Source organism: Pieris napi, chromosome 18, assembly GCF_905475465.1.
Source record: "Pieris napi chromosome 18, ilPieNapi1.2, whole genome shotgun sequence".
Lineage (NCBI taxonomy): Eukaryota > Metazoa > Arthropoda > Insecta > Lepidoptera > Pieridae > Pieris > Pieris napi.
The window spans coordinates 11250598-11265896 of record NC_062251.1 but is presented as its reverse complement, the minus strand read 5'-3'; the positions used below and the strand labels follow the sequence as shown (position 1 = coordinate 11265896).

The window sequence follows — 15299 nt, the reverse complement described above, 5'->3', positions numbered from 1 at the left end:
GTAATATACACTAAAATAACATTATGTAAACTTCAAAGCCGTCACTTGTCTATTTGGTACTCTGTCGTAACTCAAAACCTTTGAATATGCAGCAAAATCTTTAATATCTTCTTTAATTAGTTGAATAATCCTGTATAGAGTACTTAATGAAGTAATTTATTATATATAATTTCAAAGATACTTTTAATCCCAGAGGCTCTTTTATCACTGCCTTTCAATAAATTTAAGAAATGTATTAAAGAAAAGCTGTGTAAAAAGGCTTACTATAAAATCAACGATTATCTAGTTGATAAAAGGGTCTGGGACTAGTGCTAGACAGGCTTCTTCTAATCAATTTGCGATATTTGTTTTAAATAAGTGTTGTTTGATGATTTGCTGTTTTAAAAGAGTACCGAGAGTTTTTTACGCCGGCTTTTTCTCTCGGCCTACACCCTCTGTCTTCTTTGCCGATGAGTAGGGATGCCTTCAAATTTAATGACGTGGAATAAGTGATACATGTATCTTATGTTCCATAATAAACATATTTTATTTTATTTTTATTTTATACAACATAAAACCTTATTATTGTATATTGCTTGATGAAATGGTTTTCAATTCTTCAAGGCTTCTTCTGTTAATAATTTTATTTCACTTGTAGGTCTATTAACATTTTTATCAGAAACTGTTTGCTTCATTATTCCTTAAATAATTTCTATGGGATTCAATGTGCTATGATAAGGTTGGAGTTTTAAAACTTCATGGCCGTGCAATTTTATTACTTCATCTATCTCAGACATGGGAACCTTAAGTTGGCGGGGGGAAATTAATTTTTTTGCACTTTTTTTTGGCTCTATCAACTGTTCGTTAACTGTTCTTCATTGTTCTATCAAAATTTTTTTTTGTTCGTTCTTATTTTTATTTTTTTTAATTTTAAAAAAATTGACCCTCAATTTGGCACGAACTATAGATATTTTGATTTTTTTTTTCTTTTTCTAATAGTTTAGAACTATTCAATAACTGTTCGTTCAAAATAAACAACTGTTCGGCTTTCATTATCCTGTAATTTAATAATAATTAACTTTTTTTTATAAATCTTAATTAAATGTTATTGCGCATGCGCAGTATCAATGCGCATAGTTCTCATAAATTATGCGCGGCCTACTTGAATTCGATTCAAAGAGATAACACAACAATAACAGCAACAACCACAAAATCATCATCATCATCATCTATTAGTTATTGAATAGTTCTAAACTATTAGAAAAAGAAAAAAAAATCAAAATATCTATAGTTCGTGCCAAATTGAGGGTCAATTTTTTTAAAATTAAAAAAAAAATAAAAATAAGAACGAACAAAAAAAAATTTTGATAGAACAATGAAGAACAGTTAACGAACAGTTGATAGAGCCAAAAAAAAGTGCAAAAAATTAATTTCCCCCCGCCAACTTAAGGTTCCCCTCAGACATGTATTTTTTCACTACTTCAGGACTACGATGTATTTTAAATTATTTGTAGCAGTCTGTGGCAACCATAAAGTTTAAACCATAGATTATAGATAACAAAGTTAAAATGTGGCGTCTGTCTAGCGGTATTAAAGTTGACGTATATTCTTAAATAATTTTCTGATTATTTATATACTAAATGTCTGGATATGGTGTGTAGTGTAGTGATTGTAATGTGGTTATACAAGGCCTGAGACTAGGTTTGTGATATAATTAGAATTGACAATGTCGAATGAAATGGCGGTTGGTGATAAGGTGTCAAAGGATGCTACTGTTTGTAGTGATGATGTTGTAGAAGAGGCTACACATACTGAACAGGTTTCACAACCCTCCTCAGATGCTTTGATGGAGGGATCTAATCAAGAAGCCAAGCCTGGTTTGTATGTTGGCCAAAACATAACCTAACATATCTGTTGACATCTTGATAATTATTTAGTAATAGCAAAAATTTATCCTAACATTGTATAAATATAATGTTAATATTCATCAGCTATCATGGTATTAGTTATATGGTTTGTATGTTTGCTAATGAAACAGTTATTTTAAATAACTCTTATTGTGCTAGATTTAAGGGATTTTATATAACTAGCAGATTTTTATTTAAAATTATAGTAAAATAGTAATTTATTGAGAGAATTTTGAATTGCTTATTGTTTCATAAGCTATATTGTATCCCCAACTGAATATTTATAACAAATTACAGGATACACAAAGTCAACTCACTGTACTTCGTGAGCTTTATTTGAGCTTTGATTTGAGATTTCCGCTATTAAATTAAATGAATATTGTTCCTTTAATTGCACATATTTTTCAGTGAATTATGGCATAAAGAAACAACTTTAATCTTCACTAAAAGAGGATTTGGCCAAGGCCGATCAAGCTCTGTGGTCTAGAGAGGTAAGTACTATGGTTCATTAAATGTATTAGTGTATTAAATATGTGTTTTATAGATTTCAATTAAAAACACTTGGTTTTTTCATAGTCTACAAATATTTGAAAGAGGAAAGATTTGTATATGATAAATTTACAAAATTACTGGACCTATTTCAAATTTTATTTCATCATTAGAATGTTTTAGTTATAGTTACATGTTCTTTTTTTGTTTTTTTTTGTATGTATGATTTTGTACATTATGGTAACGAAGTGTAAATAAATAAATGTTATCTCAATATATTTATTACTAAAATATAAATTTAAAAAAATGTTGAACGTGTGGGTCATCCAAGTCAGGAGTACAATACAGTATAAGTTATAAGTTAGAAGTTAGTTGAAAGAGAGGAGCAGTCTCGATGGAGATTTTGCTCTGAACGCCTAACAGCTCTCAACACATCTGCTCATAGTCTAGCTGACTGATTGCAAGATAAAGACTTATAAAAAAAAATAACTTTTCAGATGGCTTCGGTCCCAATCGGTGCCTAGTTCTGGAGAGCTTAGTCGTCAGTTCGACTCCATAAGCTTCGAGTCCAGCAGTTCCTGTTACTCATCATGCAGCTGCAGTTACTGCCGGCTGAGGGACTGTGCGCATGATTGTGTCAGGTAGATTTCACCATAATATGTCTTTATATTTATCTATAGCTGACATACACGTCGTTTTCTAGGACTAATGATTCTAGAAGAACGCAAACTTCTAAGCTAAGTTTCATGTAACATATTGTTTAGCCTGTTTAAAACTTTATTTAGGTAATAACTTTGATTCTCGGTAAAGATTGTTTGTTAAAAGTAAATATAGACATTACTAACATACAAACTTTTTTGTGTATTTGTGAAGGTTATATGTGTAGTACAGTTTTATTAATTAAGTATATCGCGTGAATATTTTACAGAACAGGGGCCAAACTGCTAAATTCTCATCTGACATCCTCCATCTCGACACCTGGCGTTCCACAATACAGCGCTTTTTAAGGCACTACCACTCTGTGGAACCAGCTGCCAGTAGATATGTATTTCCAAACCGATACGACTTAGGGGCTTCAAGAAAGAGCGTTCCATTCCCATTCATACTATAAGTGCAACAATAATTCGTGGCTTGAGAGTAAAGTTTTGCTTATTCAAAAAATAAAGATGCCCTCTATTGGAAATCAGATGAACTTTGATCGAATACCTTAGCTATGGCTAAACGAAAGCATTCGTTTCTTTAGGTAAGTTTGCAAGTTGCCACTAGATGGCGCTGTGCTACGATTGTTAAGGATATTTAATCATATTAAATGGACGTAGTTTCTGAAAAACATTCCATCCCACACACATACCATTTTGAGATAATTGAGAATAAAGTTCAATTCAGTATTTCCTTATGAAATATATAATTTTGATTTCTGATCTTTTTGCATGTTGTGCATGTTATGGTAAAGTTTAAATTTGGCCCAATTTGAGACTTCTAATATCAATAGTTTTTTTAATATTTATAAAAACACTGCTGTGGAACGTTTTCGATTTATTGCTATTTTGATGTCACATTTCAAATTTTAATTTATAAAAAACGTTCCAAGCAACATTCGTGACAAAGAAAATAACAATACATCCTCATTTTGGGCAATTATGTTAATATAAAACAAGATTAAGAGAAAAACGTATTCATTCTTACTAAGACAAAAATTCTTCTTCATCCTGGTCTTCAAAAATTAAGTCAAATTCACCAGAAAATTATTCTAAGATTACAGAGAATAAAGTTCAAGTTAGTATTTCTTTCCGAATCATATTATTTTTACTACTGTTACTTTTGTATTTTAGACATAATATAATACAGTTTTAATTTAGCCCTATTTAGGGCTTCCAATATTAATACTTTTATTAATATTTAGAAAAACACTGCTTTGGAACGTTTTCGATTTAATGCAATTTTCAGGACACATTTAAATTTTTTATTTATTAAAAACGTGCCAAACAACATTAATGACAAAGAAAATAACAAGACACTCCTTATTTTGGCCAGTTGTGTAAAAATAAAACAGGATTGATAGAAAAAAACATTTAATTCAACTAAGATGAAAGCTCTTCGTCGTCCTGGTCTTCTAATTCGTAGTCAGCCTCACCAGAGAACCCTTCAATAAAGTCGGGTCCTTCCATGCCCTTCAGGTTTTTATAAAATAATAAGCAGTCTTCAGGGATAAGATTAAACATTGACTTAAGGTCATTTAATTTGGCCTGCGTTATAGGTTTTCCCTCTGGCCACAGAGGAACCAGAAGTTCCGCGCTCAAAGGAAGCAAGCTACCTTTGTATTTTCTCCCTATATGAAGCTCCTGATAATGCTCATTATCGTCGGTCTTCATAAAAAATGAGTGTTCATTTTCTTTTCTTAATTGAATGTGTTTAGTCTTAAGCCAATTTACTTTTACTTTATTGACGAACATCTTACGATTCGTTATATTTTTTTCTAATTTTTCTGTACTTACAAAATCATTCCTTTTCATTTTCATTGGCACTAGCGGATTCTTTTTTGTGCAGGTCTTAATTACATTAATATAATCTTCTGCTGTGTATAGTCTTTGAAATTGCTTTAAATGACTTTCAATTTTACCGAAATCTGTGTCATTTGGCAAAAACGTATGACCAGATTCGAGGAAATTTAGGTCAATTACTTTTAGGGTAGGATGGCTGGCTAATATGACTTTAAGTAAGAGCACCATTTTAATGTTTCGGTTTTGGCCTCCGCAACTATCGCTCCACAATGAAAGGCGTTCAACATTAGGACGCATTATTTCTTTTATGAACTTTATCAAACAAGATCCAACTTCTTGGGCACCCCTTCCAGCTTCACCCTCAACCCAAATAAAACAATATCCTTCATTTGTAGAGGATACATGGACGCCGCAGTTATAAAGCCAGAGTTGCCTTTTATAAAACACCACGTTCGTAGGTATACGTGGCAGTGGTAACGTTTTTTCCATGTCGAATGTGATGCATTCGAATGACTCATCCACTTTTGCCTTTTCTATATGGCTATTCATTAAGCAACGTAAAGATTCAGCTTGTTTTAAATGTTTTTCTTTATCAGAAAGCAATCTGTTGCGATCATCTACTGACAAAACATTCGGGATCTTTATTTTTGCTGCAAACATGTCACATTTATTACAGGTGTCTTTCTTAAGATTTTTGAATCGTAAGTTAAACCGTTCCAGAAAAATCTTTTTAAAAATGGCTAGTGACACATAGTTTTTGTTATCGTGGCCATGGATTTCTTTAAATTCGTTAATGTATAAATCATAAATTTTTTGCATATTCAATCCGGTTTGTAAATATAAGGCATCGCCATTTGTAGACCTTCTATAATGAGACTCATATTTTGGTAAACCATTTATAATATTACACACAAAATCTATTTTATGTTGCGGAGTTTTATTCCACCCTCCAGATAAACGACCTCTACAATCATGTAATTTTAAACCATCGCGTTGTTTTTTTAAACAAATAGTAATCTTCTGCGAAGTTATTTGAAATGTTTGTAAAAACATATCACGGCATACAACAATATTTGAAATTTTATAGGTCCTGGAGAAGTTTCGTGGCTTCTTCTTAACCTGAGTATTTTCAGATACATACGACCGTTTTTTACCTGTTTCCGAAACATTTGAGCAAATGTATAGTAATTGAGCTTCGTACGACCCCAGTGTGATGAATTTATAAAATTCTTTTCTTCTTTCTTCTTCAGACACTTTCAAATTACACTGTTTTTTACAAACGCACGTGTAGCTTTTAAACACCTTTGCGCTTACTTCTTTATTTTTGCCTTGGTACGGCAAATTTGCATATTTACGACATTTTCTTTGAGCTAACGTATATTCAACAAATTTTCTTTTTCGCCCTCGTTTTGGCCGTCGATTTAGCGTTATTTCAGTATTTTCTTCTTCATCATTGACATTATTTGCTTCAGAATTTTCTTCTTCATAGTTGCCATTATTAGCTACAGAGGTTTCTGCTTCGCCGTTATGATTATTAGCTTCAGAATTTTCTGCTACATTATTGCTATAGTTAGCTACAGAACTTTCTTCTTCACATATTTCTTTCCCCTGATCTTCATTCAAGTTATTATTACATGTGTCCATGTTGTGTGTATGCAATAAAATGGATTCACTGTCGGTATCCGAAATAACAGAACTCTCAGAAACTATGTAGTTCGGATCTTTGACACTATCGTCATCGTCACTGCCATCCATAAGAGAGTTTAATAAACCTAGTGTAGCTGGTGACATTGACCTTACTGGAGAATCTTCAAGTCCTTTAAAAAATACAGTTTTATGTAGCAGTTTTATATCACGTAATATGTTAATTTATTGAAATGGCTAGGGAACATTTTACCTAGCCCAAAGTAGGCATAGCAAGGCTTGTGTTACGAAGACAGATCAGATGTATTTTACAGACAGATCTATAAAATACATAGAATATATAAACATCCATGACTTGGGAGAAATAAAGCTATGTTCATCACACAAACATTTGTCCGTACCGGGCTTCGAACCCAGAATCTTTGGGTTGGTAGACAGGAAGTCGTTGTGTTACTTGTTTCAGTCTGGTCGTGCTTCGAAAGGTACGTTAAGCCGTTGGTCCCGGTTGCTAGATTGCAACTAGTCATGTCAGAGGCCAGAAGGGCGACTTGTAAAAACTCTGACACCAGTATTACAAATTAAGAAAGTAAGCAATTTAATAGAAACGGATGACTAACTTTGAAACCCATTTTCAAAATAATCCTGTGCAATCCCTTCAGGTCGATTCTGTAAATAGGGATCTGGTGATGCCACAGAATGATTAAACCAATCACTCTGTTTACTTATTATATCTATATTATGAGTGTTTCGAGGTGTGATTGGCGAATAAGAAGGAGGATCTAGGGAAATGCAACCTGAAAAAATGAAATACATGCATTTAACTCACCTGCTACGACCAGATAGGTCGAAGTTCAAATAAGTACCTACCCAGGTAAAAAATATGAAAAAATGTAAAATTAAAACAACATTTTTATAACTTTCAAAGATGCCGTACTGAGAGACGTCTATTAACTGACCCTTAAAACTCTAGTACTTTCTAGTACGTCTTACGTCTTTTGAAATTAAGGCCTACTTGCGCCAAGATAGGTCAACATTTAACCCAGAGTTAATGTAAACAAAAGTAGTACTAACTCTGGGTTGAATGTGTTAAACTAGCTTAGCGCAAGTGCGCCTTAACGACTAATAAGAGAAAAAGAGAATATTTAGTTGGTGAAATCGGGTCTTAGACAAATAGTATCAAATTCTGTATTCTTTTTATTGTTAAAAATTACGGGGAGCAGTTCTTACTTTCTACACTTGCTATCACTGTATTATCTGTGTTGGAGAGATTTATATCTTGACATTGTACGGAAGTACTATTTGAAGGTAAGGCTAATTGTAGGGCTGGTATATTTTTGTTATTGGTCACATCTGAAAGAAATAAGTATAAAGTAGGTATACTTACTACATATACTACAAAGGTACATTAGATGAAATTATATTTTGGTTGGTGGATGGTAACATCGTTTTTTTATCTCTAATAACTATGTATATTTGATGGTTTTGTGGTGAAGTTTGTTCTACACTGAAATAAATTATTAATTTATCGACCAAACCTTGCTTTGCGAACTAAATTTATTGTTAATGTGTAACAAAGATCACTTATAAAATCTGTTATCAACACCACCACCATGCAAAAATAACTGCAAACCGAAATTTATTTTACCCATGCCTATTGTTAATTTCACCCTTATGTAATAATGTCAGAATTTCAATTTCAATAAATCATGATAACTTAATTGGGATACCACACCTTCAGAAGATTTTTTTTCTTCCTGTTTTGTTAGCCGGTTTTGTAAAGCAGGATTTATTTCCTTTATTAACAGTTCAGTAGAAGCAGTACCTGTCGTAGCTGTATATTCTTATAAAAATCAAAAAGATTAAATTAATTAACACCATCTCTTACTAAACAAAGTCAGATTCAAACTTTTTAGGTTAAATTAAAAACATAATTAACTTACCATTAAAACTTGGAGATATCTTATCAATGTCATTTATACCAAGAGCCCTTTTTAATATAATATCTCTTCGATTCATTTTCAATTAATAAACTCACAATATTAAACTCTCAATTAATTCACAAGCATTAACTTTCTAACAGTGAGCGCAAGAATAATTATTCAACCGTCAACGTGTGTTCGTTGAATTAAGTCGGAAACACACTTACGTGTCGTCATATTTGCATGTTGTGTCGTGTCGCAACACGTTCTGTCTAATAATATTAAATGTATGAAACCAATATGCTTCTGGCGCGTCACGACACGCCACGACACGTAAGTGTGTTTCCGACTTTATACCTAACATCGTATTTTAATGAATTGAATATTTGTTTGACATATAGTATATTTTATTTATTGAAAACATTTCATATGACTTGAATCATTTTAAGTAATATAACTTTTTCTGAGATTAGTTACATTTATTTAAAATAAAAAACGTTTCAAACTACTTGGTTCGATATAATGAAATATCTTTACTTTAAAGAATGTTTTATATTATTTTTAAACAAAATGTTCCAAAAGGCTTGGAACGTTTTTATGAAACATAAATTGTATTAGTAAGGCCAAGCAGATTTTTAAACAAAAACGTTTTAAGGAGCGTGGAACGTTTTAGTGAAATTTAGATTTATTAACACGGTCGATTAGATTTTTAAACAAAAACGTGTCAAGAAGCGTGGAACGTTTTAGTGAAATATAGATTTATTAACACGATCGAGTATATTTTTAATCAAAAACGTGTCAAGAAGCGTGGAACGTTTTAGTGAAATAAAGATTTACTAATAAAGCTCACGCAGATTTTTAAACGAAAACATTTCAGGAGGCTTGGTATGTTTTAGGGAAACACTCGTCATACTAATATGAATGAGATTTATTTAATAAAAAAATGTTTCAGGCTGCTTGGATCGCATTTTAGAAATTTGTTTATTGTTTAAACCTATAGGTATTCGAATTGTTCCACACAGCTTGGACTCTTTTAGCTATATAATTATTTGGACTCTCCATACATGTGGGTTGGGCAGCACATGCTGCAATTATGCTTAGAGTGGTAGAAGAGCTACCAAATTTTGTGAGCTAGTAAATAGGGGTCACGTGACTTGTTTGGCATTGCTAAAGGCTGATTTACACGTATTAAGTTGCCAAGTCTTAACTAAATTTTAACTAAATTTCAAGTGACTTAATTTTAAGTAACCGTTTACACGTAAAAATACTAAATAATTAGTTAAACACATTTATTCGCTCAAGATGGACGACCACAGAACAAAATATTATAGGATTTTCTCTTCCTGATTGGGGATTTACTGTATTGTATGCTCCAATACATGATTGTGAAGGTTCTGGGGACTCAACGTAATACGTATTTGTAGAAGGCGAAGGAGTAAAACGGCTACTATTATTCATTGGGGAAGGGGTTCTACTACTGTTCATTAATTGTTGTATACGCATATCGGACAAATAGTTTTGGATATGTTTTTGAGCTTCCAGCGCCGAAAGCAAAAGCATAGCTTTGCAATGACTCCGCCAGCTTATGCTTTTTACTTAAATTTAACTAAATTTTGCCTGTCCAAACGTGTCAAGTGATTAGCCACGCCCACCAACTTAACCGAAAAATAGACAAAATTCTATTCTACCTTGTTTAGTTGCAACTAAATTTTAACTTGCAACTTCTTACTAAATTAACTGTTTACACGGGTTAAGTTACTTAAAATTAAGTTAATATTTAGTAAATTTTTAGTCAACTTAATACGTGTAAATCGGCCATTACTCTATTTTGACCTGATTGTGGGTTGGAACGTTTTTCAGAAACTACGTCCAAATAAGTTTGATATTTAGAAATTGTCATTTTAACAGTCTCACGTGTATCAGAATAAAATTGCTATTTAATTGTTACTCGACTTTTATACATATTCCAGGCTACATACAACTATAATTGTTGGTTGCAAATATAGTTTGTTTGGTACTCTTTAATCTTTACAATTCGCCGGCTCCGGAGAATAAAATGATAAATGCAAAATCACAACTTTACAGGAAAATTAAAAAACCGTTTTAATAAGATTACTTCTTTTGGGACCTAGGTATAGGAACTTGGGAGTTAGCTTAAATGATAGCTAATTTTTAGTGTTATCTCTATACTAAGTTGAAATTTTGAAAGATTCCACTGAACTTGAGATATTTAGGAAATAAAAGAATAGACTAAATTTAACAATAACATGTGTTGCTAACATGCACTTATCTTTTTTTTCTCATTTAAACTTCATTCATACGAATATTGTAATATAGTCCTGTCATGTTATTCTACGATATACGAACTCTCCAGCAATGTCGGTAATGTAATATTATCATCTTATTCTTGTTATTATTCACATAATGAATTTACGATATGAGTAAATTAGACGTTTTTTCTGGGTATTTAAATTAAACTACTTAATTATAATCAACTGTTATTTATTTTGGGACCAACATTTAAAGCCAACAAAGAGGATGACAAAAATAATACTTTTCAAGAAAACAAAACATAAGCAAACAAACATAACATAAAGTCACTCTAAAATAAATCAGTCTATAATTAATCTATCTATCTCCATACTCAAATCTTCATAATTAAGTGGCATCTTCGAGTAAACATTCAAAATCACGAAACCTAATATTCCAAATAAAATATAAGCGAAATCTAAGTAATTTCTATCCAAAAGTATATTATCATTTAAAAAAGTCTTCTTATTAGTTACTCAATATTTAAAAAAAATAGTCTTCATCAGCACAGTTATCGGTTGGTGCTTCTGCCTCATCATTAAATTTAAGAGATTCATAGAAACCATGACAGTAGCTTGGTATGTCATTTGATTTACAAAGACTTATGAGATCAGAATGTAGGGCTTTACGTATTGGCAGAGTCTCGGTGTATACAATTTTTAATTCAGGACTGTTATTAATATTAGGTGTATTGGAAGCATGTCTAGCACTCCGTTTGGATCTCTGTTGGCGTTCAATGTTGAGCTTAGAATACTCAGCGTCAAAATCATATTTAAACCGCAAGATGGATGGTTCTGAACTGGTTACATTGATTTCCATTATTTTAGACCACTTTATCTTCTTCCCTTTATCATCTTTACCCCAGTGTTTGTCCTCGAGTAATTCTTTAATGTCGTAGAAGTCACTTTGTAACATTTCTTTAATAATATATTTCTCGCCATTTACTTTGGCATTGGTAATTATTACATTATTACATTAATTATTACGTACATTTGATCTGGACTATACACAACTTGGTTTTTCAGCTCACGTTCTATAGTAGAATGCATCGAATCGCCCTCACTCTGGCCATGACCAGTCTCAAAAAATCTGTGAGTGATATTAATTTGAAGCTTTATGGCAGCAAACATGTACAGAGCGAATATGAATCTGTTTTTATTCTGTCCTGCGCAACCATCAGAATAAAATGACAAGTTTTTAATGCCTCTCTGTTTTTTTGTATTAAGAAATTGCCATAAACAACTACCTATTTCTATTGCTCCTCTTTTTGCAATCTGCGCATGCCAAACGTAGCAATAACCTTTGCGTTGAGTGGCGTCAAATATTGTGAAATTGTAAATAGGATACTTTCTCTTGTAGTGGAATACTCCAACAGCAGATTGAGGTTTATTCAACACTTTTTGCAAATCAAATATAGCTATTGTAGTTTGCAATCGATTGCAAGATTCTTTTTCTTCTTTCTTTATCTGTCGAACTCTTTCTTTATTTCGCTGATGTTGATCGTACTTTTCTTGCAAGGTTTCTTGAGTAGCGTTATCAGCTTGGCGGTAAAGAGCGCATTTAGAGCACTGATCCTTTTTGGGCTTATAGAAAGAATAATTAAATCTGGTATTAAAAATTGTCTGATACTGCCGTTTTGTAGCCATCGGAAAATCAAAACTTTCTTGTATGAACCAGGTCTTGTATAGGCGATACATTTTAGATATGTTAAGTTGTTCTGAAACATATTTTTTGTTCGTTTCTTTGCGCACATAATGAGCTTCCACTGCTGGGAATAAGTTAGTGTGATCGACTATGCTTTCTTCTGTATCATTGCGCATTTTGCGCGGTCTGTTCTGATGTAGTCCTCGTAGATCTTGTAATCCTTCGCTATTGTTATTTTTTTCCAATGCGGTATGAATTATCTGATTTGAAATACACAAAGTGCTTGCAAAAAAGGTCCTACATACTTGAACTTTCTCTTTCTGTAAATCAAAATAGTATTTGACGGTTTGGGTGCGATTATTCTTTCGATCTAACTTGTTTCTTTTGACCTTCTCAACTGTCGTGTAACTAACAATAAATTGCCATTGCCGCTCATGATCTCCTAATCTATAATACTGCTGCATAATGTCTTCTCTCTGGCTCAATGTAAATTTTTCTTCACATTTTTTTGCGCATTTACATCCTCTTGTAATCTTTTTTTTTCGTATATTTTTTTAGATCTGCATCCCATATAGCTTTCTCCCGAATTCTTCAATTTCTTACTCTTTACATCTTGATGTTCTTGTTCACTCCGAATCCGTTTTCTTGTCAACAATTTCTGCTTATTAGTAGAAAATGATGATGAAACTTCGTCTAAACTTGCGGCAGAAGTTTCAGGCGTTGAGTTTATATCGGGACTTTGGCAGATAGCTGTTATGGTATTATCACCATCATCTAAAGTAGTTGTAATGACTGTCAATATAGAATCTGAATTGTTTTCAGGCTGTAGAGTTGTGTCCAAAACAACGAGGTCTGTGAAATCTTCATTTTCGATGGAAGACTGTATATCATTATCCAGAATATGTGAAGAAGATCTTTTGTTGAAAATAGGATTCAAACAACGTTTTGTTTTTTTCTGCTATTAATATCGCGTGGTTTGGCAGAAACCGGTGACGCAGTAGTATTTGTGTTTGTTAAAGATGTAGGTGTGCCCGTCAACTTAGCAGCTTCATATATGATTGAAGGTGATGCGACGAAGTCGATTTGTTTTAATACGGAGGAGACATTAGAAACAGTCGAAGGCGTTCTTGTAATATTCTCAATAGCTGCTGTTAAATAATCAGAGTCTCCGCCAAAACTTGATGGACTCCTGCTAAGTCTGTGTTGATCTGGACTTGGTATATACTCTGACACGTCCGGCGAGAAGTCAACAGCAATTTCAAATTCGTCATCGTCGGAGTAATGTTTGTTCGGCAATCCTGAAATTAATTAACTAAAATGTAAATACTTGCTGATGCCCACTGAGGACTAAATTACTAAGGACTAAATTATTTTCGTTTTACTTAACGACAACGAATACGGTTTGAAACCAAAAATCAACTAGGTAGGCAACCTTAAATTTTTATTGAGAATTCACACTTATTGCATTGTAATAAAGTTCTGCCCGGGAAGGGTTTATGTATCGTGATACGCCTGCTAGACGTACCTAATCAAAATAAAGAAACGGATACTAAAGAAGCAATACTTCAATTTCGTTACTATAAAGATGCATGCAAAAATATATATAAATAGCAATCAATATGTATAATATCTCCCAAAAATACGTTCATATGAACAGCTGTCAGTAGGAGTCAAATATTTTTTAGACTGCTTAGGTATGTATTAACCATACGTGCAAAGAAAACTTGTATAATTACTCCAATATTATGTTAGCTTAGTAGGGAAGCAGCTGGCCACAAAACAATAAGTAGGTACTTACCTTGGGGACATTTTTCCAGTTCTGGATGAATTATTTCTCCTATATTATCCATAATGGCATTTAACCGGGCCGCCCTCAGTCTCTTCATCTTAAAAACACTGCTAGTCTATTTAATATCACTATAGAATTAACACATTCCATTAATTTCCGATCATTCCAACACAAAAACAAAAACTCGCTTCGCTTAGTGACGTATAAGATCAATGATCATACTGATTTAAAAAGTAAAAAAACAATAACCCTTGTCGGCGAACGCGCCGGTGTGTGCTATCCCTTCCTTACATTAGCTCAATCAACACGGCGGAAAGAAACAACAACATACTTTGTTGTTCAGTACGATTCCATGTGTTTGGCTAAAATCGCATTAGCAAACGAGCTCAGCCCTGCGATTCTGTAACTCGCTTCACACACTCGCAGCGCTGATTTTTGCTGTCAAATCGTTCGTTTCGGTGTCATGTTACAATTTGGTATTCTGATAAACAATAACCGCGACAAAAGCGCCGCTCAAATGAGATTGTTCACATTTGGAACTAAAATTTGGCACTGCTACACTTACGCTCCAAAATTGTTGGTATTTGGTATTCTGATACATACCATTTGACATCGCATCTCACTTAAATGTACATTTTGATTATTTTAGCATTAAAAATATCATTTTTATCCTAGAACCAATTTTTCGATGCAGTCTTGATCATGTCTTGTCTCCAGCAGAGATAAGTCGAACAGAAAACGATAAATAAGTTAAGATAGGTAAATTTTGTAATATATTTGTATTTTTCTACTATACTAAAATTATAAATCTCAATAATTTCAGAGATCCCCAAATGTTCAAAATTCCTGAAAGAAAAATACATTGTGCCTTTGAAGAAGAAGAATATTACATTTGTATCATACGACAAGGCCCCTGGATATAAAAAGACACAATAGTGCAGACATTTTCAAATTATTGAATTTGGACTACTTATCTTACTTCAATTTATAATAAATGATAACACAGTAGGTACAATTTCGGTTCCTATATTTTTATAAAATATATTGATAGGGTAAATTACCAGTCATTGGACAATTAGCGAGCATTTCAAGGTTTTAAATAGTTTATGAACACATT

The 15299-nt window shown here is 32.7% G+C and overlaps 3 protein-coding genes across 6 annotated transcripts in view; 1 reads left to right on the top strand and 2 right to left on the bottom strand.

Moving 5' to 3' along the window:
• LOC125058687 (tumor necrosis factor ligand superfamily member 13-like) overlaps window positions 1–15299 on the top strand; it is a 76817-nt gene that overhangs the window by 19992 nt on the left and 41526 nt on the right. The gene's annotated exons all lie outside the window — the stretch shown is intronic.
• Window positions 4431–7483, bottom strand: LOC125058680. Its single transcript, XM_047662803.1, has 2 exons — window positions 7138–7483; window positions 4431–6693 (listed from the first exon to the last, which is right to left on the bottom strand). Exons 1-2 carry the CDS (start codon window positions 7331–7333, stop codon window positions 4457–4459), a joined length of 2433 nt encoding a protein of 810 aa, XP_047518759.1. The 5' UTR covers window positions 7334–7483; the 3' UTR covers window positions 4431–4456.
• Window positions 10928–14906, bottom strand: LOC125058700. Its single transcript, XM_047662841.1, has 2 exons — window positions 14192–14906; window positions 10928–13691 (listed from the first exon to the last, which is right to left on the bottom strand). Exon 2 carries the CDS (start codon window positions 12855–12857, stop codon window positions 11712–11714), a length of 1146 nt encoding a protein of 381 aa, XP_047518797.1. The 5' UTR covers window positions 12858–13691; window positions 14192–14906; the 3' UTR covers window positions 10928–11711.

Bases quoted from the DNA above. Each gene is read 5' to 3' on its own strand.
- LOC125058680 (XM_047662803.1), bottom strand. From the start codon at position 7,333: ATGTATTTCATTTTTTCAGGTTGCATTTCCCTAGATCCTCCTTCTTAT. The intron at 6,694-7,137 runs GTTAGTCATCCG...TATTTTTTAAAG, and splicing joins TTTTGAAAATGGGTTTCAAA to GACTTGAAGATTCTCCAGTA.
- LOC125058700 (XM_047662841.1), bottom strand. From the start codon at position 12,857: ATGCAGCAGTATTATAGATTAGGAGATCATGAGCGGCAATGGCAATTT.